Source organism: Trachypithecus francoisi, unplaced genomic scaffold, assembly GCF_009764315.1.
Source record: "Trachypithecus francoisi isolate TF-2019V2 unplaced genomic scaffold, Tfra_2.0 Lachesis_group12, whole genome shotgun sequence".
NCBI lineage: Eukaryota > Metazoa > Chordata > Mammalia > Primates > Cercopithecidae > Trachypithecus > Trachypithecus francoisi.
Window position 1 is genome coordinate 61,638,004 of NW_022681457.1, and position 27,531 is coordinate 61,665,534.

At 38.9% G+C, this 27,531-nt stretch overlaps 1 protein-coding gene across 5 annotated transcripts in view; it reads left to right on the forward strand.

The window, feature by feature from the left end:
• DPY19L3 (dpy-19 like C-mannosyltransferase 3) overlaps positions 1 to 27,531 on the forward strand; it is an 81,955-nt gene that overhangs the window by 43,393 nt on the left and 11,031 nt on the right. For all 5 annotated transcript variants that reach the window (XR_004440710.1, XM_033225591.1, XM_033225592.1 and 2 more), the window contains exons 9-16: positions 4,605 to 4,736; positions 6,420 to 6,521; positions 9,593 to 9,666; positions 9,843 to 10,001; positions 15,366 to 15,488; positions 15,874 to 15,985; positions 16,735 to 16,791; positions 20,732 to 20,814. Coding sequence is in view for 4 of the 5 variants with exons in the window: in XM_033225591.1 (XP_033081482.1) it covers positions 4,605 to 4,736; positions 6,420 to 6,521; positions 9,593 to 9,666; positions 9,843 to 10,001; positions 15,366 to 15,488; positions 15,874 to 15,985; positions 16,735 to 16,791; positions 20,732 to 20,814 (842 nt within the window). In the remaining variant the exon portion in view is untranslated. The remainder of the gene's footprint in view (positions 1 to 4,604; positions 4,737 to 6,419; positions 6,522 to 9,592; positions 9,667 to 9,842; positions 10,002 to 15,365; positions 15,489 to 15,873; positions 15,986 to 16,734; positions 16,792 to 20,731; positions 20,815 to 27,531) is intronic.

Sequence of the window (27,531 nt, forward strand, 5' to 3'; positions counted from 1 at the left end):
ACTGATAATCCAGGACTTCATAAGACACAGTACTGCTCAATTTTACATTTTTGGCTGTTCATCAGCAATGTTTCATTTGAATGTATATAAAACTATACAATCTTGTTACACAAACTGCCCCCTTTTTCTGGAAATAGGCTCACTTGATATAAAAAGAACTGTAAACATCAAAAAACACCCACAAATAAAGGCAAATAGAAAGATGTTTTTGGAAAAAAAGCATTTGTGAATGAGTTAGTATCCTTAAAGAGTTCCTACACGTCCATGAGAAAATCATTTATAAACCGATGAGAAAAGGGAACTAAGGACACAAACACTTCCTAGAAAGAAGAGCATCAAAGAGTCAAATGCATAGGTACAAATTTAACACAAAGTGACAACTTGTGCTTTGCAAAACACCGCAAAGCATTGTTGAAAGTTTTAAACGCCTAGATTGGAAAGATAATGCATGTTCTTGGGTTGGAAGACTTAACTGTTGTTAAGATGGCAGTGCTTCCCAAATTGATCTACAGATTCAACACATTCCCTCTCAGAATCCCAGGAGGAGTTTTTGTAGAAATTGACAAGCTGATCCTGAAATTCATATGGAAACTCAGGGGACCCAGAATAGCTAAAACAATCTTTAAAAAGAAGAGTAAAGTTGGAAGACTCACACTTTCCAATTACAAAACTTACTACAAAGCTATGGTAATCAGGACAGTGTGATACTGGCAGAAGGATTGACATACACCCAAGGAATAGAATTGAGAGAGATAAACCCTCACTAGAAATGGTCAGTTGATTTTCAACAAGGGTTTGAAGATAATTAAATGGAGAATTAATGGCCTTTTCAACAAATGGTGCAGGAATAACTGATATCGACATGCAAAAGAATGAAGTTGAGCCCCTTCCTCTCACTGTACACACTAACTCAAAGCGAATCACAGACCTAAGTGTAAGAGCTAAAACCAAAACTTTTAGAAGAAAACATAGTAATAACTCTCCATGACCTTGGAGTAGCACAGACCTTCTTAGATACAACACCAAAAGCACAAGTGACTTTTACAAAAGCAGATTAGTTGGACTTCATCAAAATTAAAACTGTTGTACTCAAAAGTGTAGTATTAAGAAAGTAAAAAGACAGCCCATAGAACAAGAGAGAATATTTGTAGTCATATATCTGATCAGGAATTCCACAATGTATGAAGAACTCTTATAACTCTTTCAGTGATAAAATAGCAAAGGATTTGGGTAGATATTTCTCCAAGTAAGATACATAAATGTCCAATAAACACATGAAAAGATGCTCAATATCATTAGCTATCAGAGAAATGCAAATCAAAACCACAAGCGGATACCACTTTACGCCCACTTGGATGGCTAAAATTAAAAAACAGAGACAAATGTCACGGATGTGGAGAAATTAGAACTCTCATACGTTGATGATGATGGGATTATAAAATGGTGTAGTCACTTTGAAAACCAGCGTTTCCTCAGCGTTTCCTGATTTTAAATATAGAGCTACCATATGATTTAGCAATCTCACTCCTAGATACATACCAAGAGAAATGAAAACATAACCATGTAGAAATGTTTGTATATGAATGTTCATAGCAGTGTGATTCATAGCTACAAAGTGGAAACCACCCGAATGCCCATATCCCTTCCATAAACAATGTAGTCCGGCCGTGCAATAAATAGTGTTCAGCAATAAAAAAGAATGTGGATACATGGTGCAACATGGATGAAACTTGAGAATACCGTGCTAAGTAAGAGAAGATAGCCAAAAAAGACTGCACTTTATTCTATTTCTGTGAAATGTCCGGAATTTGCAAATCGGTAGAGAACAGTGCATCAGTGGTTGCTGGGGCTGGGGGTAGAGGATGATGGCGAGTGATGGCTAGTGGATATGGGTTTCTTTTGAAGTGATGAGAATGTCATAAAATTAGACTGAGGTGATAGTTGCACAATTCTGTGAATATACCAAAAATCATGAAGTGTACACTTTAAATGGGTGAATTTGATGATATATGAATTATATCAACTAATAAAACTGCTAATAAGGAAAAAACTCTTCCTTCTCTAACCAGTAATTGTACTCAGGAATCTATCCCTAAGGAAATGTTTTTATTCATCCATTCCTCCAATGTTTATTAAGTGCCAGTCTTCTAGTGGGTATTCTTTAAGGTGCTGGGGATATACAGCAGTGAACAAAATACATAACTAATCAGAATTTGATTAGAAATTCTGAGAATCAGATCTGAAAAAAATTTTTAAAGGGATGTTCACAATGTGAATAAAAAGCCAGAAACACCTAAATGGCCCAGGGGCAAACAAATTATGGCATATGGTGGAATGTTACATAACCATTTACAATTTACGTTTTCACAGAATAGTCACTGATGTGAGAAAAGGATATGGTAGGATGTGAAGGATGTAAAATCCTGTACATGAAATACTATATACTGCTATGAAATCAATATTATTTCTTTAGGTAATGGTGCTGGGTTTTGACTCAAGAGCCCACCTATCGGTTGCTATTTCTTGTTTGTGTTTTTCTGAAGTGTCTAACTCTCCTAGAGTAAGATACATTATCTTCATGATCCTAAAGATCATCAGCATCCATTTCCCTGGGTTCCCACTGACACTAAGCAAAGCGCTGAACTGCTGCAAGCCTCACTTTTCAATGCTTCTAGCAATAGGTTTGTTTCCCTTGAGTTTAAGAGAACAAAACCATGGAGAAAATCAGATTTGCTGCTGAATAAAACTGGTATTTTTCACATGTCAGTATGAGTATGGCATTGTCTAATTTGAAAGAGAAGAAGCAAACTAACAGAATAAGTGTCCACTCTGTGTTAGGAACTGCCTTTTTTTCTTTGTGGCATGTTTCGTGTATTCAAGTTAGTTGTGTTTTGCTGCTTTTAGTATCAGCCTGTCAACAATTTTCATTACATCGAGAGTTAATCCTTAGCGCTCATTATGTGCCAGGCATTTCCTCCCCATCCGCCCATCCCCCTCTTTTTTTTAAGAGACCAGGTCTTGCTCTGTTACCCCGGCTGGAGTGCAGTGGAGCAATCATAGCTTACTGCAGCCTCAACCTCCTGGACTCAAGTGATCCTCCTGCCTCAGCTTCCTGACCAGCTGGGACTTTTGCACTACCATACCTGGTTAGTTTTTTTTATTTTTGTAGAGACACAGTCTCGCTGTGTTTCCCAGGCTGGTCTTGAACTCTCGGGCTCAAGCGATCCTCCTGTCTCAACTTCCCAAGATGTTGGGATTAAAGGCATTAGCCACCGTGCTTGGCCACCAGGCATTTTCATACATTACCACATCTGGTTCTTGTCAGACCCTACATCAACTGTGAGGAAGGTGTCATTGTTTCTGGTTCACGGATGAACCATTTAGGTCACACAGCTGGTTTGCACCAGAATCGGAACTGCAGTACCGTGCTGTTGGTGCCGGAGCTGATGTCATTGCCCACTATACTGTGCTGCCTGCTGTGAAGCTGTGAGGTCAGAGAAAACAAGGTCATGCAGCAGGAGGGGTTTGCGGTCTAATCAGGGGATCTGGGCACACACTAACACAGACAAAGCAAGGAATCAAACAGTCCTAAAGTATAGAGTATGGAAAGCTAGGAAAGAACAGAGCACAGTAAAGTACTTATTGTTGGCCATAAACAGTAACTGAAATAGTTGAAAAGAAAACTGAAGATTACAAATGGCCTTTGCCAATTCCCATGAATAAATACATTTATGTTGTTTTTTACATCCTCTACTTCATATCATCCCTCTTTACTTCCCTTTTAATTAATGTTAGAAGATTTGTTATTAAAAGGTAAATAGTTGGTATGTATATGATTTAGTTTCCTTTTTTAGATTGTGTTTCTTTTTTTTTTTTTTCTCTTGTGATGGAGTCTCGCTCTGTTGCCCAGGCTGGAGTGTAGTGGCGCATTCTCGGCTCACTGCAACCTCTGTCTCGCAGGTTCAAGTGATTCTTCTGTCTCGGCCTCCCAAGTAGCTGGGATCACAGGCACGAGCCACCACACCCAGCTTTTTTTTAGAGACGGAGTCTCGCTCTATCCCCCAGTGTGGAGTGCAGTGGCTTCTCAGCTCACTGCAAGCTCTGCCTCCTGGGTTCATGCCATTCTCCTGCCTCAGCTTCCTGAGTAGCTGGGACTACAGGCACCCGCCACCACGCCTGACTGATTTTTTGTATTTTTTAGTAGAGACAGGGTTTCACTTCTTAGCCAGGATGGTCTTGATCTCCTGACCTTGTGATCTGCCCGCCTCGGCCTCCCAAAGTGCTGGGATTACAAGCGTGAGCCACCGCACCAGGCCTTTTTTTTTTTTTTTTTTTTGTATTTTTAATAGAGATGGGGTTTCACCGTGTTGGCCAGACTGGTCTTGAACTCCTGATCTCCAGTGATCCCGCCCGCCTTGGTTTCCCAGAGTGCTGGGATTACAGGTGTGAGCCACCGCGCCCGGCCTAGATTGTGTTTCTTGAAGCTGTGTGTGTTTTCTGCATTATTTGTAAGCTGAGGTTGTATCCAACTCATGACCAACATGGTGACATGTGGTGATCTCTTGGTAAAATGTTTGTACTCATCTAATCTTTGGTTCTTGCAGGCGACGTGGCTGTATGGAATACAGATAACAAGTTTACTCCTGGTCTGCATTCTTCAGTTTTTTAATTCCATGATTCTTGGATCGCTGCTCATCAGTTTTAACCTTTCAGTATTCATTGCAAGAAAACTTCAGGTAGGACTTTTTTTTGTCCTTTATCGAAGTAAACTTTTTTTTAATTGCGTGGCTTATTGAACCTTATTTTCATGCACCATACAAAGGGAAATTTACGACCTGATTTCGCAGTAAAAAGCGCAAGTGGCATTGTGTGCTTTTTCACGTGCATGTGGTAGCATTTCTATTTCAAGCTTTCTGAGGTCATCTTTTTGTTTTGACAGTTACTTCTTAGAGAATTAGAACCTTACCTTCAATGTGGGGATCGGCTAAAGGTGCTTAGTTGAAGGCCACTGATTTAAAGTTGAAGTAAAAGAGAAAAGTTTTTAATTTTCATGAGTGTGAACTCAGGAGCAAGAAGAGTCTCCTGCTTATGTTGGGAGCGTGTTCATCACAGTCTTTCACGTTGGTGGATACCCTGTTGTCATTTGATGTAGTAAAGCTACTCTTTTCCCCATCCTTCCATACCATACTAGTTATTTTTAGGTGAACCAAAATTAACTCTGTTTTGAGAATTTTGAAAATCCAAATAAATAGCTTTAGAAACAGTGGAACATTTCCTAGGGTATTGTCAAATCATGTTTGAAAACAATGACTTGCTCTTTTAGCTTTATTTATATAATTAAATTTCTTGTATTTACATAAGATATGAGTCATTTGTTTTTGCTTAAAATTATAACATCCTGTTTCACATATACTAGAAACATTTCTGTGTCAAGAAGCCATTGTTTTCCACTTTGAGAAAAAGAAATCATTTTTCTTATTAGTCTTTTGAGTGAGAATTGTTATGGACAAAGGCTTTTAGTTGACGATCAAAAACAGCAGTTCACAGTCATCCTTTTAACCTTAATTATAAATAAATATTACTCGTATTTGAACTGTTAAGATATTATTATATTTAACAATGTATAAAATTATCTGATGATTATAAGAAAACTATTACAAGTCAAAAGGCACAATGTACTTCTTTTTACACCTATAGGTCTTTTATGTAACTGAGTTGTAACTATGTCTGTGATGTGGGAATTAATGGATAAAAGATGTAACAGGGCCGGGCAAGGTGGCTCATGCCTGTAATCCCAGCACTTTGGGAGGCCGAAGTGGGCAGATCACGAGGTCAGGAGATCAAGACCATCCTGGCTAACATGGTGAAACCCCCTCTCTACTAAAAATACAAAACATTAGCTGGACGTTGTGGCGGGCGCCTGTAGTCCCAGCTACTCGGGAGGCTGAGGCAGGAGAATGGCGTGAACCCAGGAAGGGGAGCTTGCAGTGAGCTGAGATCGCTCTGCTGCCCTCCAGCCTGGGCAACAGAGTGAGACTCCGTCTCAAAAGAAAAAGAGAAAAAAAAAAAAAAGATGTAACAGTTTGTTCGATCAGCGTATCCTGAATACCTTCCAAATGGCAGACCCCAATCGTCCAGTTGCTAAGTTCTTAAAAAATAATTAGGAAAAAAAAAAAAAAGACTAGGACACATTTCCTCATCTTATGAAGCTCATTATTAAGTGACTCATTTACCACTAGAAAATCACAGATATTAAGACAGTGTAACCCCATGAAAATGAGTAGGTTGTATTTTCCACGTGTATTTTCCCTTTATGTTGTATGAGCCAGTGTTTTTAAATCCTTAAGTAAGCTTATCTTCAGTGTTTATGAAGTTATTTTAAAACTGAAGAATTAAAACATAACTCTTTTATTTTCTAGAAAAATCTGAAAACTGGAAGCTTCCTTAATAGGCTTGGGAAACTTTTGTTGCATTTATTTATGGTTTTATGTTTGACACTTTTTCTCAACAACATAATTAAGGTAAGTTAATAAAATGACATATTTAATGTATTTTTAATTAACTTATGGCATTGGAGATAATTTTTGAAACTTTCTTTTTCATTTTTAATAAACTAATTTTTTTAGAGACTGGGTCTTGCCATTTCCCAGGCTGTTCTTGAACATTTGGTCTCAAATGACCCTCCCACCTTAGCCTCCCAGGTTGCTAGGACTACAGGTGCCACCACACCTGGCTTCTTTGAAACTTTCAATTTTAAATAAATTCTTGCTTTATAAAGTGTATTACCGTGACTGGAGAGTTACCAGTTTTACTTCAAACAGGCTCAGTTTTAACTTTGTCTTAGTAACAACAATTATTTTATTGATTTTAGTCATTCATTTCTATGTACTCTTATGTCCCACTTTGAACTTACTCACCTTTTGTTATGAAACCTTTTTAAAAGCTTAAAAAGCATTAAACAAATATTTCCCTAAATTTAAAATTTTTATTTTTAGTACCAGAATATACACATAACTTTCTGTACTGTGATACTTAAAAAAAAAAGACATGATTTTTATTGAGTTCAGTTAATAAGTAAACTGGCCTTACTATCTACTTTCTGCTAGAAAGAAGAGTTAAGCTCATTTTTCCCAACATTTAACTGACTTATATGTAACATGCCTAACAGAACAACTCATTTAGTAACGCAGGCATCCATTGGTTTTATGTCCAGTAGGTGCTTTGCTAAGATTTTTACATTGCCCCGGGGGCTCTGCTTCGTTTAACATACTTTTTAAATGTTTTTATTGGCTTTTTAATTTTTTTTCAGGGTAGGCTTTATTAAAGGCATAGTTCTTGGACCTTGATATCCCATTTGTTTTTATGCTAGAGCAAAACTACATTGATTTCTTCAGATAATTTTACCTGTCCTAGAAGGTTGGTCTCAGGATAGGAGGCATCTGCAAAACAAGCTCCTTTTCCACAAGAGAACTGTGGTCCTTGTTCACATCTATTGACTATCAAAGAAAAAAAGGGTCTTCACTCAGCCAGTCACTATGTCACTATGTTCTTTTTTTTGTTTTGTTTTGTTTTTTTGGACAGGGTCTCTCACCCAGACTGGAATGCACTGGTGTGGTCACGGCTCACTGCAGCCTCGATCTCCTGGGCTTAGATGATCCTCCCACCTCAGCCTCTTGAGTAGCTGGGACTATAGATGCATATCACCACGCTAATTTTTGTATTTTTTGTAGAGACAAGGTTTTGCTCTGTTGCCCAGGCTGGTCTTAAACTCCTAGGCTCAAGCAGTCCACCTGCCTTGGCCTCCCAAAGGATTATAGGCGTGAGCCACCATGCCCGGCTGTCAGTATGGTCTTAAACTCCATATAGTCCAGTACTTGTCAATAATTTATTTTTAAATTTCTAGTTTTGTTTCTGTTTTTGTGTTTTTGAGACGGAATCTCACTGTGCCACCCAGACTGGAGTACAGTGGCACAATCTTGGTTCACGGCAGTCTTGACCTCCTGGGCTTAAGCAGTCATTCCACTTCAGCCTGAGTAGCTGGGACTACAGGTGTGTGCCACCACCCACACCTGGCTAATTTTCACAATTTTTTTTACAGATGGGATCTTGCCGTGTTGCCCAGGCCAGTCTCAAACACCTGGGCTCAAGGTATCCCCCCACTTCAGCCTCCCACAGTGCTAGGATTACAGACACGAGCCGCTGCACTCAGCCAAAAGCTTTTTTTTGAGTTGATGAATACCACATTTATCCTGGTGGGATTATTACACACTATATGCTTGTATCAGAATATCTCATATACTCCATAAATGCATACATCTACTATGTACCCACAAAAATTAAAAATTAAAAAGCTTATTCAAAGCCAGGCATGGTGGCTTATGCCTGTAATTCCAGCATTTTGGGAGGCTAAGGTGGGAGGATCGCCTGAGGCTAGCTAGGAGTTCAAAACCATCCTGGGAAACATAGCAAAACCTAAACTCTACTAAAAATTTTTTTTTCAAAAACTTATTTGAGTGGAACTGCTAGCATTTCTGGAAAAGTGGCCGAAAGATACACAATTCTTCCATTGGCCCACTGTACATACTCAGTGACCTGTTCTTGGATTAAATCAGTAAAGAGCTGCATCCCTGGACCACCATTTTTTGAACCCCCAAAGAATAACATCTGTTGAATTGCATTTGATGTCTTGCCAGTGACCTACAAAAAGAGGAAGTAGAGAAAATTTTCCTTGAAAGTCCTTGCTATTTTTGCTATACCCATGAGAAAAATTTATTTTGAGTCTCAGTTCTAGGACTCTTAGGATCTCTTCTGAGCAACTGTTTTGTTTTACTCTTATAAACCTGTGAGTAACATAAATATATTGACCTACCTCCTTGCATTTGCTGCTGGAATGCAAAAGACCAGATTTGTGGCTCATCTCTAATGAATATATTGTGTGTACTGAACTCAGTTGTGGCTTCATCTTTTTTCCCTATCTTCATTTTTCTTCGAATAGAATTTCTTCACCATTTATGTTATTATATATGGATTTTTAAGCCACAAATTTAAAATAGAATTATATGAGTTAAAATTGTAGTCACTAATGATGAACACTCATATTTGTCTGTCCACCCCTTGAGGGTTACAACTGTCTTGAATTGTCTTTGAGTGAATAAGTCTTGGATCGATTATATCCACAGACCAAAAGCCCCAAAGCCAGACAGGCCTTGTGGGTGGTGTATCTATTTGAGGTTTCAGATCATCATCTTGTCAGTTTTCTGGTCTGAAAACTTACGCTCACTATGCCTCAGCCTTCTCCCTCTCCCTGAAACCAAAAAATCTCATCTTTTACCTATTTTGCATATTTAACTTATGTATAAGATGTTTTTTGAATAAAGGATTATGCTAAAATGGGGAGTGGGGATTGGAAGGAGTTTGGAAGTCCCTGCTTTGGAATTCCTCAGTTCTGAGAACTACTGTGAACATTTACTGATTTTATACACCCACAAGCTCCTATGAAATTGGACACTGAATATATAAATTCAATGGGGAATTATCAGGAAACTATACCTAAAGGACTAATAGCAATTTTTGTTTTCTCTTTCCTCGATAGAAAATTCTTAACCTGAAGTCAGATGAACACATATTTAAATTTCTGAAGGCAAAATTTGGGCTTGGAGCAACAAGGTATAACTGAATTGAAAATCTGTGTTTGCTATTTTCTGTTGAATCAGCAGGGACTTTAAACTTAAGTTGTCATTATGCCTTCACCTATTAATTACAGACTCCCTTTGAGGAAAGATGTAATGTCATTTCTTTGTCTTGTATTGAATTTAATACTTTGCTTTCCATTTATTCCCTAGGGATTTTGATGCAAATCTCTATCTGTGTGAAGAAGCTTTTGGCCTCCTGCCTTTTAATACATTTGGAAGGCTTTCAGATACTCTGCTTTTTTATGCTTACGTATTCGTTCTGTCCATCACAGTGACTGTAGCATTCGTTGTTGCCTTTCATAATCTCAGGTATGGTATATTTCAGAAATCTAATGCTCTCCTATTAATGAACTTGTTACATGTTGCAGAAAAATCGCAAAGTTGAAAGTCAGAATGTTAGACACAGAACAGAGTAATAGTATTCATCTTAAAGGGGAAACATACCTCTTTTACAGTGGACTACACTCCCAGTAGTTAAGCAACAACAGAGTAACGATCAGATTGCATACTGTCTGGGCCTAAGTCCTGGCCTGCACACTTGAGGACAAAGTGATCCTTGAGTCAGTTACATAACCTTTTGATATGTCCATTTCCTTATCTTTAGAATTGGAAGACTAAGAGTACTTACTCTACAGGGTATTTGAGAAATAAGTAAGTCAGAACAACATAAAGCACTTAAAATAGTGTCTGGTGCCTAGACTTTGGCAGGTACAAGCCATCATGAACTGGTTTCATTATCACTGTTGACTCATAAGCCTCTGTTGTGTTTCCATCATTAGCATCCTGTGTTTTTCTCCCTTCCACCTGTAGCTGCTTTTTTGTATTCCTCTTGAAATGTAAGAGTTAATTAATTATTGCTCATTTGTTTTCTTGCATCTTGCTTCAGGGCTGATAATATTGGAGTGGACCATAATTATTAGTATCTACCGAAAGTTTTGAGTAATAACTGCCAGTTTTTTTTTTTTTTTTTTTTTTTTTTTTTTTTTTTTTTTTTTGAGGCGGGGTCTCGCTCTGCCACCCAGGCTGGAGTGCAGTGGCCGGATCTCAGCTCACTGCAAGCTCCGCCTCCCGGGTTCACGCCATTCTCCTGCCTCAGCCTCCCAAGTAGCTGGGACTACAGGCGCCCGCCATCTCGCCCGGCTAGTTTTTTGTATTTTTTTAGTAGAGACGGGGTTTCACCATGTTAGCCAGGATGGTCTCGATCTGCTGACCTCGTGATCCACCCGCCTCGGCCTCCCAAAGTGCTGGGATTACAGGCTTGAGCCACCGCGCCCGGCCTGCCAGTTTTAAAAAACTTAGCATGTCTACTAATCTGAAAGAAAAAAAATCAAGAGTATAAAGGCTTTTTAAAACTTGTAAGAATATCTACCCATCAAGCTGCTGGGGGCGGTTTGCATTGACTGTTCATGTTAAACTGAAAGAAAATTAAGTGTAAGAAGTTGAAGCTACTGTCATTTGTGAAAACTTAATGAAGCTCAGGAGGAAGCCCTTTTTCTGTAGTTACCTTGCCAATTAAGATGCTGGTGAACTGTGATTCACAGCCACGAGAGAGCTGTCATTAAAATGAGTCCAGAGCAGTTGAGAGGTTTTATGATTATTAAGAATGAAGCAACATTGAACCATGAAAATATTTCATTGACCATAAACTATTTTACTATCTTTCAGAAGTGTTCTTTTTTATACCTAACCCAAGATAAAATTTAGCCCTGTGAAAATAGATGGAAATTATTCTGGACAGTGTGATTTAATATTATTCCAGACATACCAAGTGTCGACAGGACTCTAGACTGCATACAAAGCAGGAAGTTCAGTGGGCCTGCAGTATCTTTGTGAAAATATCTGCCATGCCCTGTGTGAATCTATGAGCCATCTCTGGAGGCTGATTTGGTATATGATCATAGATAAAAGATTTTAGAGCATCTTCATCTACCAGATAGGGATATTAGGATTTTATTAGAGGAAAAGCACTACATTAAAGTAATTAAAGAATCATAGTACAGTCATGTGTCACTTAACAAGGGGGATATGTTCTGAGAAATGCATATTAGGTGATTTTATCATTGTGCGAATATCATAGAGTGTACTTACACAAACATAGATAGTATGGCCTACTACACACCTAGGCTATATGTTATAACCTACTGCATCTAGGCTACAAACCTGGACAGCAAGTTACTATGTTAAATACTGTAGGCAATTGTAACACAATGGTAAGTATTTGTGTAACTAAATGTATCTAAACATAGAACAGGTACAGTAAAAATACAAAGGCCAGGTATGGTGGCTCATGCCTATAATTCCAGTGCTTTGGGAGACTGAGAAGGATTGCTTAAGGCCAGGAGTTCTAGACCAGCCTGGGCAACATAGCAAGACCCCATCTCTACAAAAAAAAAAAAAAGAAAAGAAAAATTAGCCAGGCATGATGTGTGCAAACTGTAGTGTTAACAAGTCAGGAGGCTGAGGCGGGAGGATCACTTCAGCCCAGGCATTTGAGGTTTCAGTGAACTATAATTGCACCATTGTACTCTAGCCTGGGTAATAGAGGGAGACCCTATCTCTATTAAAAAAAATACTATATAAAAGATTAAAAATTATATACCTATATAGGGCAGCTATCATAAATGGAGCTTGCAGGACTGGAAGTTTCTCTGTGTGAGCCTGTGAGTGAATGTGAAGGCCTAGGATGTTGCCATACACTATTGTAGATTTTATAAACACTGTGCACTTAGGCTACAGTGAATCTGTTTAAGAAACAAAGTGACTGTGCTATGACATTATGATGGCTATGTCGTCACTAGGCAATAGGAATTTTTCAGCTCCGTTATCATCTTACGAGTCCACTGTGGTAAGTGTCATCTGTTGTTGGCCAAAATGTTGTTATGTGGCATGTGACTATGTCCAAATGTGAATTAACTTTTAAATAAGGGCCTTTTGTCAGTGCCAAGTTTTTAAAGTATTGCTACCTTTTTAGTACTAGGAAGGATGATACTATGACTTGCTTTGTTTTGTTTTGTTTTTGAGATGCTTTCACTCTTGCCTGGGCTGGAGTGCAGTGGTGCAATCTCAGCTCACTGCAACCTCTGCCTTCTGGGTTCAGGCAATTCTCCTGCCTCAGCCTCCTAAGTAGCTGGAATTATAGGCATGCACAACCACCTCTAGCTAATTTTTGCTTTTTTTTTTTGTTGTTGTTGTTGAGACGGAGTTTCGCTCTGTCGCCCAGGCTGGAGTGCAGTGGCCGGATCTCAGCTCACTGCAAGCTCCGCCTCCCGGGTTTACGCCATTCTCCTGCCTCAGCCTCCCGAGTAGCTGGGACTACAGGCGCCCGCCACCTCGCCCGGCTAGTTTTCTGTATTTTTTAGTAGAGACGGGGTTTCACCGTGTTAGCCAGGATGGTCTGGATCTCCTGACTTCGTGATCCGCCCGTCTCGGCCTCCCAAAGTGCTGGGATTACAGGCTTGAGCCACCGCACCCGGCCAATTTTTGCATTTTTAATAGAAATGGGGTTTCACCATGTTAGCCAGGCTGGTGTTGAACTCCTGACCTCAAGTGATCTGCCTGCCTCAGCCTCCCAAAGTGTTGAGGTGACAGGCATGAGCCACTGCACCGTGCCGGATACTGTAACTTTTATGCAGCACGTCTGCATTAGTGTGAGGGGTACATCTGAAAGGGGCACAGTGTTCTGTGTTCATGGAATTAATCAGAGATTTCCAGTTTGGCTGGGTTATTGGGGAGGTGCTGAGGACTTCTCTTAGGTATCTAGAGAGGATAAGAGCAGATACTCTCCTTGTCTGTTTTATTTTTATTTACTTTTCACACCTTGCCCTGTTTATGGATATTCTCCTTGTTTGGAGTATCCTTTTTGTACCAATAGAGAAACCAGTGTTTGGGTTGTAATATTTCCTTTAAGATTCCGGTAGTGAATTACCAATGGTGAGAACAGCCTTAGAATATCCTTTTAATTTTCCTATGTATCTATGGGTAGGGAAAAAAGGATTTCTGGGAAATAAAATAGGTCAGGTCTTTAGTTACATAGAGAAGCATCACAGGTGCCCAGTTCTATTGGGTATGTATGAAGTGATCAGTAGACCTTCATGAAAGTTTCATCTTTAGTATCCTTTACTGTTGTTTTCTTTTTCCCTCGACAACAAATTATGCAACATCTAAACACTGATCAGTCTTAACATCACTGAAGTGGAGACAGCCAGGCAATGTATGCTTCCCAGTGTAATGCAATGTGGAGTAGAGCTGTCCCGCTTTCTGTGGGAATATGTTTCAAGTCCCTCAGTGGATGCCTGAAACCTTGGATAGTTTCAGACCCTCTCTATACTATGTTTTTTTCCCATACATACATCCCTGTGATAAAGTTTCATTTATAAATTAACCATGGTAAGGGATTAACAATAATCATAAAATACAACAATCAATAACAACATGCCAGCATCACTTCTCTTGTACTTTGGGGTCTTAATTAAGTAAAATAAGGGCTGCTTGAACACAAACAATACAGGGACATTTAAATGTATCTTACTTTATTAGTAGTTTAGTAGCTGAATGTATCTGCTTGTCTGTCTCGGGTGGGTGGGTAGAGTATAGAGCGTGCAAACACAGGAGCAAGGGATGATAATCTGTGTCTCAGGTGGGACAGACAAGGATGGAGAGATTTCATCATGCAACATAGAATAACGTGTAATTCAGCACTATGAATAGTTTATTTCTGGAATTTTCCATTTAATATTTTCAGACAGCAGTTTCCTCAGTAACAAACCACTGAAAGTGAATCCACAGATGAGAGGGGACTACTGTGCATCATAACCCCGTGAAGTGTTCTTGCCAAAACACTGAACTTGTGTCTAATAAACCTCTAGATCTAATTACGAGTTTACAAGAAGCATGAAGTGTATAACCACCCCTGTGAGCCACACCTGGGAGACGGGAACAGCGTCAGGACGTATGTTCCGTGTTCTTCCCCAAACAAATGGCCTGCTTTTTAAAAAAAGGAGATACTTTTATAGATCAAAAGATATTTAAAGAGATGTGTTAGTGAAATGCAACATGCAGTTCTTAGTTCCTGATTCAGAGAAACCTGAAAAAAGCAGTTGATGCAAACAGGAAAAATAGAACATGAACTGGGTAGTAGATGATGTTAAGGAATTAATGTTACTTTTATTGGGCGTAATAATTTTAATGTAGCTGTGTTTGATAAAAAGTCATCTTTTGGATATCAGGAGGTATTGGTAGGTTAAAAATGTGATTTTTGAGGGTTCATAAACTGAATTCCAAGTTAATGGATGTGTTTTTTGCTTTTATTTGTAAAAATTTGAAAAATACTCATAACTGGTGAAACATCTTTTAAAGCTCTCTTTCAGTTTCAGAGATTCCAAAAAATTTGGGTTTTTTTTTTTTGCATTCTCTTTTTTTTTAAAGAATTGAAGCACTTTAAATTTTTACTTCAAAGCTGCTGTGAAATTTCAGTTTTTCTCATTATTAATGCATTTATATTACACTTTTAGCTTCATAAATTCAAAATTGATCAATGCAAATTCATTTCATGTTATGGAAATAATCAATTTCTGAATATATAAAGGCATACATTTCTTGTATCTTCTTCTTTTAAAAAGATCTAACTAAAATTATGTTTCCAGCTCAAATTTTGTGTGTTGCTGTTTTACTCAGTGATTCTACAAATCAACAATCCGTGGGTAAAACGGAAAAAGGCACAGTTAACCTGAAACCAGAAACTGCCTACAACTTAATACATACCATTCTGTTTGGATTCTTGGCATTGAGTACAATGAGGTATTTTTCTTACCTGTTTGTTTACTTTTTAATTTGACCACTCTTGATGTTACTTAGCAATATAATGTGGAAAGTGACAGTCATCTTCATTAGTAATCATGGATGGTTCCCATAAAATCATCCTTATATACTATGTTCTCTCAGTATAAAGTATTCATCATCAGTTTTTACAATTAATTACAAACATGCCTCTACGTTTTACTCAAAACATAGTCCTCAAAAGGCAGTGGAGTTAAACAACGAACCCTTCGGCAAATGGCATCTGCATAGTTTTAAGTAAGATTTTGCCGTCATAGACTGTAAAGCTGCCTTTATAGGTATCTCAGGATCCAGATTTATATTACAACTCGTACTTCCTGACTTGCGCCTGTATCTGTTCTTGCAGAATGAAGTACCTCTGGACGTCACACATGTGCGTGTTCGCATCATTCGGCCTATGTAGCCCCGAAATATGGGAGTTACTTCTGAAGTCAGTCCATCTTTATAACCCAAAGAGGGTCAGTGTCGTCCCTTTTTCCATCTCCTTTTGTGACTTGTAGTATTTCTTTCATACCACTTTTTTTTGTTTGTTTTTCAGTAGCAGTGAGATAAAATGGATACTGAAATTGAAGCTAAAAATACATAATTGATATATTAAGATTTTATAGGGAATTATTTTAAAATAATTTTATTTTTAAAAATTACTTCTTTTTTCTCAGACTATAAGTTAAATATATTCATTATACAGAATTTGGAAATACAAAAAAAGCACAAAAGGGGAATTAAAATTACCAATACTCCCCTTGTCCAGAATTATAACTGTTATTATTACAATGTATTTTCATAAAGTAATTATTAATACATGTATGACCATTTTTCAATAGCCTATAAATGCAGTTTTGAATTGTTCTACTCCATAAATTCACTAGGTGGCAATATGGTAGAAGCTGCAGATAACTTACACGTGATTAGAATCCTCATATCGACTCAGTTATTCTGCATATTGGAGACTTGTGCTCCATTAAATTATATTTCTGGTATTTTTTTAAGTCATATATTTACAAAGCAAAACGGTAAGTCAAAAGTGTTTTAAAAAGCTGGGCACAGTGGCTCACTCCTATAATCCTAGCTGCTCATGAGGCTGAAACAGGAAGATCACTTGAGCCCAAGAATTCCAGGCCAGGCTAGGCAACATAGCACAATCCTGTCTCTCAAAAAAGAAAAGGTTCAAAATACTTGTAATCTAAATAATGTCTTTCTTATATAGATATGTATAATGCGATATTCAGTACCGATATTAATACTGCTGTATCTATGCTATAAGGTAAGACTGATTTTCCTCATTCTTGTCATTCATTTATTTAGCAAAATAATTGCTTTGATTCAGTGTATTTTTTGTATTATTTGGCAAATAGAGTGGTTTGTGGAGGTTATAAATACCACCTTAGCTTCCTACTGCAGGTGACATTGATTGGAAAACGGATCTTTTTCCCAAATAGTTTTAACAAGTGAAAACATGATAGCAAAAACTACTATAGCATTTAATAATTCTAATTAATTTTGGTTTAGACTATTAATATTCAGCTGATGCAAATTCTGAAAATAAAAGTGTTTTCAGGCTATTTTGAAATGAAAGTAGAAAAATTATTTTCCCATTACCTGATTTATATAGACTAAGAGATTTTTAAATGTATCTTACTTTAAGCTCCATATTTTGTTAGATGCTTATCTTCATAAGAGAATTAGACACATAAATAGTGTCTAAGGCTAGGCTTTTTTAAATCTGTTCTTCAGTATCAATAGGAAGTATTTGAATTTTTCATATTCTCATTTGACTGGTTTCTGAAACAGCATGAACTGCCCTTTAATTCAGATATTATCAGAGACAGTGATTATTGGTCAGGTTGACTGTGGCTTTTTGTCACATCTTTGACACTGGCAGTCTTGAGTCATCACCAGGGCAGATAGCACAGACTATTTTATCCAATTGAGCTTCTGACCTCTCTTTTTAAAAAACTTAACATACTAAGTTTAGATTTTTTTTCCTTTAAGTTTTACTTTGAGTTGGAATGACGGATTTCAGACTCTACCGTGTAGAGTTGTTCTCTGATTCGGGAGGGTGGCTAAAAGCAGGGTTGATGGGGCCTCCCACAGAGAGGATCAGCTAGAGCAGCGCAGCTTTGGGGTTTATTTGCTTATATTTTCATGTAGGATTTTGTGAACCAAAGGTTTCAGGCTAAAGAAAATATTGCTAAATACTGTATTGTAAGTATTTCAAAAAATGTGTTCTGTCATGAGCCTATCAAACATTTACCATTAGCAAAACTCTGTGCTAACTCCTAGATATTAAAAAACACAGAAAGAGATTTATGCCTCCCCACCTCTGGGAATTTTATTGCTCTAATGTAAATAACTGAAACTCATTAAAAACATCTAGACACCAACAATTAAGGATTAAACAGTATATGTTACTGAGGAGTCCAGTCAGTTTACCTTTCTTTACACAATGATGCTGAGGATTAAAGCACACTCCTCACAGAAAAGATAAAGCCCATGAATGTTTTTCTCACCACTGAAGCTGTACCAGACAATAACCATCTTTCACACTGCCCGTGTGCATGTAGGTTCAGTTCTTTCATGTCTCAGCTATCTATTGAAATTTTACAGATTTTTTTTTTTTTTTTTTTTTTTTGCTGTTTGAGGACTGAGGTTGGTTGTTTGTAATAAAATTGAAGAAGGACATTGTATAAGAAGTAAACTGTCCTAGGGAGCACTGACTCTTGAAGCGTGGTCCTCAGATAAACAGCATCAGCATCTCTTGGGATCCTGTAAACATGCATGTGTTTGGGTCCCACTCCAGACCTACCAAGTCAGAAGCGTGGGAGTCCAGTACAGAAATATGCACTTAACCAGCCCCCCAAGTTTAAGAACCCCCTGCTGTAGCGTTTACAGGGTTTCTCAGCAGTGGCACATTGACACTTGGGCCAGAGAATTCTTTGCCGCCTGGGGCAGGGGCGGTCCTTTGTGCTGTAGGCTGCTCTGCAGCACCTTCACCCTCTGCCCACTCATTGAAGCACCTCTCCCCTGGCTACAACAACCACAAATGTCACCAGACATTGCCAAACACCCTGGGACTAGGGCTGGGGGCACAATCTCTCCCCTCACTCCTCTTGAAAACCACTGCTATAGAAGAACCAGGACGGCTAAAGAAGCCATCATCTCCAGGAAATCCTTGCAGCTTTTCCCTGAATGAGAGAGTTAGTATCCTAAGGAATCCTCCAAAAGACTGTTGGCCTAGCCTTTGATACAGGACTTCAGGAGAAATCCTAATGCATTCAGCTTTCACTGTGTAAAATAGTTCAGATATTTCATCTCCACAAAACGTATATAAAATCACAGAGAAAATAAAGATGTTACAGGTATGAGGGGTTACCCTGAAACTGAATCTGTTTTCCAACTATTCCAACTCTTACAGACTTAGCTGTAAGTAACGTGAATTCATGTTTCAAAGCCTGATTTCAGTTTTACATTGCAATTGTTAATTAGGGTTTCAAAATTTCTTGTTTATACTACCAATTTTACTGTATCTCTCTTTAGGATAAGCCTATTAAAAGGAAAAAAGCATGTACTAGCCTCCACTCTGAAGTCAAGACTTTAGTAAAATTAGTACGTTGGTCTTGATTAACTTATTTGGATTGCTGAAATCCCTACTGTTGATTGGTAAAAACAGCAGTTAGTTAATTCAGCACTTTCATATGGTTAAAGGAGTTTGCCACAAAATTCTCACTAGCTTTTAACATTTTCAGAATTAGTGACTTTCAAACTAGAAAAATACCTAATAGTCATTGAGTTCACAGATTTCAAATATGTTTATGCTGTAAGAATTAGAGCATTTCATTAAAAAGTTGGTATTCTATTGGTTATCAAATTAATAAGGAAAAATAGATCATTGAAATATTACAAAGGTATCATTTAATCAGTAATTTTTACTACATCTCTTCCAAAAACTAGAACCAGAAGTCCTGACACCTGATTTCCCATCACTAGCAATTTTCCTGATTCACCCACCCAGGAGACAAGATTTGAATGAGCAGTAAAAATGGCCAAAGATGAGATGACCAAAAAAAAAGTGATAGGTCTCAAACACAGCCAGAGATCAATCAGGTGCTGCTTTAATTCTACTAGTGATTCTTAAATAAAAGTATTCTATTTTCTATGTCAGTGGAGCATACATACGTTGTCACTGGTGTTCTGTGCTAATATGTGAAATGAATTCTGCCTTTAACCTTAGGATGTATATAGATATGATCAAGTCTTTTTAGTCAACTGTCATTTGATAAAAACAATTAAGATTTAGTTAATTGTTGAATTAAATGGACTTAAGGTATTAGATAAGTGGGTTATTCAGAGAGTAGTTTTTATATTTTATTTACAAAATCTTAAGTAACTCAAGTTGACCAGGAGGCACCAAGTGGTATAAATACAACCAGATGTACCAGATTTTCCTGGAGAGCCCTACATTTAAAGATTCTTCTCTCTCATTGTACCAGGAATTATATTAATATATGTCGAACCATTTGACCAGATTTCTAGTACAAAAATACAATCATGCTATTATGAAATGAAAAGGGGGCTGGATTTGGAGCCAGGGTCCAGGTTGTAGCTCTGCCACTTGTGAGTTGGTCAAGTCAGATACCTCTCTGAGCCGCAGTTTCCACACTTCTAAATGAAAAATAAATCCCAGTGGGTGATGCTGCCTGTTGCGTCATCCATGTCATGGATTATTGTGAGGATAAAACAATGCCGTATTCTAAAACATTTTTGCAGCCATGAAATGGCTCTGTCTTCTACAGGATACATTCTACTTTTAGGGGTAAATTGCGTGGTATTAGTTAATTACATATTCCTAACGGACTCTGAGCTTTCTCATGGTTGGCATTTTTGTCATGTCAAGATAATATTTTGTCAGGTATTAACATCACATATAATAGCATTTTTATTGGAACAAGCTAAAAGGCTCATTTTTTAAAGTTGGTGATACCTCTCATCCTGATTAGCTTCAGCTGAAGATAATTTCAGACACTTCCCAGACGCCAGTTCCCTTGTATTAGGAGGGTTGCTGCAGAGGTGAAATAGTTGTATATTCCAGTTGCCATGTTTATTTAGTTCACACATTATATGCAGTTTATCTTTTTTTCATTTAATCTTAGTGATAGTTGTGGGTATAGGGGTGGATTTTGTTTTTGTTTTGTTTTTAATTTCAGTTCTGGCCAGGAATGATGGATGAACTCTCCGAGTTGAGAGAATTCTATGATCCAGATACAGTGGAGCTGATGAACTGGATTAAGTAAGAGGATTTTTTTTAACTTTTAAAATTGTAAGTGCCTTTTAAGAGTCACTATAGACCACATTTGGTTTTGGGGGGTTTTTGTTTGTTTCTGAATCTAATTATGAAGAAACATTCGTCCTTACTAAATTTTTCTTTAAAACTCCATATTTGAAAATAATGTCTTTCTATTCAAGAAATATTCTCTCCAACTGTATCTCATGAAGAAAGGGAAAATACTCATTTGGAGAGGAAAACAACTTCAATAAAGACATTTCAAACCACTGACAGAAATGACAATAAAAGTTTATTTATAGTATCTGACTTAAAACTTTATGTCTCTGCCAATTTTATCTTTATTATTTTCATTTTAATACCATTCTGATTTTCTACTAATGGTGACACTTGAAAGTATTCTTTCTGGCCAGGCACAATGGCTCACGCCTGTAATACCAGCACTTTGAGGGGCTGAGGTGGGCTTATCACCCGAGGTCAGTAGTTCAAGACTAGCCTGGCCAACATGATGAAACCCCATCTGTCTCTAACAAAAATACAAAAATTAGCCAGGCAGGCGCCTATAGTCCTAGCTACTCAGGAGGCTGAGGCAGGAAAATCACTTGAACTCGGGAGGTGGAGGTTGCAGTGAGCCGAGATCGTGCTACCACACTTCATCCTGGGCGACAGAGCAAGACACTCTCTCAAAAAAAAAAAAAAGGAAAGGAAATATTCTTCCCTCGTTAATTATTTTTAAATTATACTGTAAACTCCAGTTAAGTAGAGGCTCATGCCAGCTCAGTGCAGATTTTATGTTAACTTATCATATTGCCAAAGCTTAGCTTAGGACCAGAGAAAGTTTTAGATACAAAACCTGGGACCTTCTGTCTTGAATATAATGCTTTAGTGTCCTGTTGGCTCTTATTTCTTCCGGCACTTTGTTTTGCCTCAGCATTCAGCATCTGAATGAAATTTGTGTATTTCAAAGCTTTATTAACAAAACCTGCCTCACACCAGCAAAAGTAAACTTTTCTACCTAGAGCACCATTCCTATGCCCTGGAACACTGTATTTCCCTACTTTTAACCAGAAAGCAGCAGTGTAATTATTCACATGTAAATAGAGGCTGCGCATCACATGTGGTGCCTTCTGAAAACATTGGCTGGATTGTCTGCATCACTTGGGATGTTAGTGACTATTTCAGCACCTGCCCATGGCTAAGGCTTACTCACCAGTACACATCAGCCCTGAGTGTCTGCAGAGATGCTTGATAGCTGAGGCCTTCTAGGATAACGCATGGATCTCATAGAGATTTATGTCTAAAACATACACATGGCTTTGGTCCTAATATCGGGCTGGGTGTGACTAGATTCAGTCAATATAATTTTTCACATATTTCTAGTGCTGAGAGCAGTAAGCCATGCTTTGTCTTTATTTATTTAATTTTAAATCATGCCAGATAATTACAGAGTAAATAATTCCTTCAGTATTTATTATGTACAGGAAAAGAGAGTTATTCATGTAAAGGAAAGCTAATTTAACTATAGTCGGCTGGAAATTTATGATGTACATCTGAAGTTGAGGCTGATATTTTCTATTTTCAGGCTATACTGTTGAAATTAATGCTGGAGGACCCCTGCTTTCTGGTAGCTTCCTGAAGGTAGTGGGTCTTCCAGATCTCCTTAGATTAGCACCATAAACACCCCAGTCTTTCAGGAATTAATTATAAAGTCATTAAAAATGTATTCTAGCAGAGCCCCAGGTTATCTTTGGCAGTCTCAGACTAGTTATATTTATTTGTAGTGCCTTTATTTTTATATTTTTCCCCACAGAAAATTAAAGTAACATTTCTGACCGTGAAAAATTGTGGATGAGAGATGATTCCAGGTGTAAAGAAGAGAATACAAGTGTCCTATTTCCCTTGTTTGGGAGGTGATGTTCACTCTTCAGACCCTCCTTTTGCTAACAGCTCCTCTCCCTGTAGTGCCTTTGTAGTAGACATACTCTTTTGGCTTTTTTTTTTTTTTTTCTCAGCAACTGAAGGATTTGCATTGTTCCAAAAAATTTGTTCTATTATGATCTAGTCTCGGCTTTTTCCCCTAAAATTCTTCAAATCTAAATAATATTTTTGTAAAACCAGCTGCTTGGCATGTTTGCAAAGTAAGCATAAGTGGTGATGAATGTATGCCACAATAGGGTCTATGTAGACATCAGATATGTTTGTTTAAATCAACACTCAAATCCACACTGGCCTGTAAGGCATGGATTCCAAACGCAAGTGACTGCCTTAATATTCTTTTAACCTGCCCTGATTTCTTCTGTTTTTGAGACATAAAATATGACCTTCAAGTTTCACCTTACTGCTTTGATTAGTCACACGGTATCCATGTTACTAGCAAGTATGAATTGTTCTGGAGAAAAGGCTGCGGCCTAATGGCTCTTTCAGATGCATGGGCTGCGTCTGAAAGAGTCCCAAGATGCCTGACAGAGAACCAGCACTGTCCCTGAGGGCTGCCTCTGTCCTCCGCTGCCTGTCTTCCTGTCTGCCCTGTTCCCAGACAGTCAAAGCAGACACACTCAAATGTCTGTCTTCTGCCCATGCAGTCATCACAGCATCTGTCGGACAGGGGCACAACCTCCATTATGGGAGGGATGGCTGTCCTTGGGATGAATCACAACTAGAGAAATAGTGGCCTGCAGAAACCCTGGGGACACCTCAAGTGACCCTGCATTTTGGCACACAGCACTCCTTATGTGAAGTGTTGAAAAGAAGCTTATCCGTCCTCTTCATCACTCACGTACCTGGAAGTGTCCTGCCCCATGTCCTTGCTGATGGGGAAAGCCACACCCCACACAAGGTGTCACTATTGTGCTCCTGGCACAGGGCTTCAGCTCGGAGATTCAGGCTTCCCAAGTATTCTCGGAGGGCTTCTCTGTTTTGAGGGTAAATTGAAAGATGTGGTTGCCTCAGTGGGAGTTGGTTCTTTCTTTTTCAGAGGCTGAAGAGATATCCTCAAGGGAAAACAAAGGGCGTTACTTGAGGGGAACACTTAGAATGAGAAGGGTCATACCCAAGGGATTGGATTCCTGTGAAGACTCTTAAAGCCTTAACTAATTTATAAAGTTATTCCACATCTGAAGTTGTGCACTTGTTAATAGAGTTCAGCAGATGTTCGCTGAGCACCAGCTGTGTATGGGCACCGTGTGAAGTGTGTGGATGCAGGTGGCACTCCACTGCAGCTGCCTCTCACTGGAGTAACTGCTGGGCTTCGCCTCAGCACAGTTGCCCTCATTCTTCTCTCCCGGATTCTCACTCTCTACTCCATTTTAAGATCTTCAGTGGCTTAGCGAGTTCAGTGGGAAAGTTTTTTTTTAGAATTCTAATTTTAATAATAGAAAATGTTTTATGCTTTCCTATCTTTAGCTCCTAAAAGGAGTAGAGATTGAAGTTTCAGAATGAAACCAAGAGTGGGCCGGGCGCGGTGGCTCAAGCCTGTAATCCCAGCACTTTGGAGGCCGAGACGGGCGGATCACGAGGTCAGGAGATCGAGACCATCCTGGCTAATACGGTGAAACCCCGTCTCTACTAAAAATACAAAAACTAGCCGGGCGAGGTGGCGGGCGCCTGTAGTCCCAGCTACTTGGGGGCTGAGGCAGGAGAATGGCGGAAACCCAGGAGGCGGAGCTTGCAGTGAGCTGAGATCTGGCCACTGCACTCCAGTCCGGGCAACAGAGCGAGACTCCGCCTCAAAAAAAAAAAAAAAAAAAAAAAAAAAAAAAAAAAAAAAAAGAAACCAAGAGTGTTTAGGGATTAAGTTGCTCTTTATTACAAGGATGTTGTGACATTTGACATGTTGTTAAAGTCAGGGCCCCAGGCTGCGGAAGCCCCAGCCGCCTTCCCTAAGAGCTGAGAGGCATGTCCAGCCTTCCACACCCCAGCTTTTGTGCATTCACCTGTCTGCTGCTCTCCACACTACACTGATGCATTGCATGCCTTGTTTTCCAGCAGATTTAAATGCATATATTCATATTTACCCTTCTCTCCTGATAAGGTTTCCTGGATACAAAATTAAAAACTTGGAATTTTTTTTTCCTTCTGGTATCTCTTTCAGCAAAAGTCAGGCGGTAGTTTTAAAGGTTCTGTGTGATTAGAAAGCACGTTTACCTCAGCAAGGCCGAATGCAACCACAATCTGTGGTTTCCACCTTGTTTCTTTGTGTCCTTGAATGTTTCATTTTTCATTCCTGAAAATTTTCTTCTGACATTTTGCAAATAAGATAGACAGATCTATAGATTTGCATATTTTGAGGGATGACATTTTAGCTACTTCACTTTAGGAGATTTTCACTGGAAATAGTCTCTTTCCAGTAATGAAACCTGCGTGTGCAGTATTTTCTCGATGGGTCTGAAAAAATGGACCAACTTTCTTTCACATTTAAGCAAAGCAGAAAGTGAGTGTATATTTTAAATATGATGTAGGCTGAGTTCAGACCTTAAATGCCTATAAGCCTCTTTTCTATTTAATGAATCATTTTCTAGTATTTGCATAATTCTATAAATTTTTGAAGTGTAGATAAAGCAAATGTTCACACATTGTATTATAATGCTCAGTTTCCCCATTAGTTCAACAGCAATTAACTTGTTGAAGCTTAGAGCTTCAAAAATAAATGAGATTATTTGTTCAAAATGCCATCAGGTCTTCCTGGAATGACATTTAAATTATATAATGTAAATCCATTTGACCTGTGAGTCCTTGTCATTATTTAGTGACATTTCTTACAGAACAAATTGTGTGCAGGTTGGGCAGCCTGCTATGGAGCTTGGCAGAGAGCTATAAAAACAAATTATCCTTTCATTTTATACATCATTTGTTCAAACATTTGTAAAAATTGCTTTGTTTTTCTATAATAGAGAAATGTCATTCAATGGTTAAAAGCACATTAGCTATTTTAGATACAGACCACAGACTGTATCAGGCAAGAGTGTGTGTGAAGGAAGAGCACCCAGCATTATGTCCATCACTGCGTGCTTTCAGCTAAGGACAACGAATTCCTTCTCCCTTTGCCTGCTAAATTTACCACAAAATAGAAAGGACAGTGAATATAAGTATCTTTTTAAGTTTAGAAATGTGTGATTGTTTGTTTCTCATTTTGTTCCACTTTGCTTGTAGCTTTTCCTTTGGCATTTGCCTTACGGGTAGAGTGAAGTATTGGAAGTAGCAGTGATATTTCCCAGGTTTGCCACGGAGCTGGCATATCAGACAAGGCCACATGGCACAGAGGAAAGAAGCATCATCCCTACTGTCCTCAGAAGTCAGTCATTTTCAAATAAGTGTTATTTTTTGTTTTGTTTTGTTTTGTTTTATTTTTTAGATGGAATCTCTGTCGCCCAGGCTGTAGTGCAGTGGCGTGATCTCAGCTCACTGCAACCTTCACCTTGCAGGGTCAAGCGATTCTTCTGCCTCAGCCTCCCAGGCAGCTGGGACTACAGGCAGGCGCCACCACACCTGGCTAATTTGTGTATTTTTGGTAGAGATGGGGTTTCACTGTGTTGGCCAGGCTGGTCTCAAACTCCTGACCTCAAGCAATCTACCCATCTCAGCCTCCCAAAGTGTTAGGATTACAGGCATGAGCTGCTACACCCAGTTAGAAGTATTATTTTTAATTCATCTTATAGGCATGAGGATATGTGTATTTTACTGCTTTAAAATAAAGCCACGTCCTCAGTGAAAGAGTATGTTAACAATCCAGATGATTGTGGCACTAACACATTAAACAGAGATACTTCTTTTAAACTTTCTGACTTTTGGTAATAAGGCCAGACATTAAGACAGTCACAACTTAATGAGCTTTGTTCCACTTTTTGTCTCATTCCCCTGAGCAGCCATGTGTCACTTGCTCTGCTGGTGATGGCCCTGCTGTTGCCTTGGGGCTGCACCTGCTAGGGGCCGGGGGTGGGAGCCACTCAAGAGCTCTTAGAGCCTGCCCAGGAGAGAGCATCTTCAGTGACTGCTGTTTCATTTCCAGCTTAGCTGAAGGCCTGCAGTAAGCATTAGTAAATATGTGATAGACTAGGCTCACTACAGCACTGGGTTATTTTGAAGTGTCTGTCTGTAATGGGACCTGTTAAGTAAGCTTTTTTCATTTTTTGAGATGGAGTTTCGCTCTGTTGCCCAGGCTGGAGTGCAGTGGCACGATCTTGGTTCACTGCAACTTCTGCCTCCCAGGTTCAAGTGATTCTCCCTCCTCAGCCTCCTGAGTAGCTGGCATTACAGGCGCCCACCACCACGCCTGGCTAAGTTTTGTATTTTTAGTAGAGACAGATTTCACCATATTGGCCAGGCTGGTCTCAGACTACTGACCTCAAGTGATCTCCCCATCTTGGCCTCCCAAAGTGCTGGGATTACAGATATGAGCCACCACACCTGGCCTAAGTAAGCTTCTTGAAGGCAGGTTGTCATACCGTGTTTGCCAGCCCAGCACATAGTAGACCCTCGGCAATGTTGTTTGAATAAAGAAGGAACTTTGTAACTCCCTAGAGGGCAGTTTAGGACTTTGGGCATTTAAGCCTTTGTGAACTCTAATTCATCCAAGGGCTATATGATTATAGTCCAGGAGGCAGGCTGAAACCTTGGTCGTTAGCTGTGGCTGGATAACAAGGCCTGTCATCTTATCTCTGCTGTAATTATAAAATGCATGCTACACATAGCTTTGTGCATCTTCTTGGTGCTGAAGCTACACAGAGA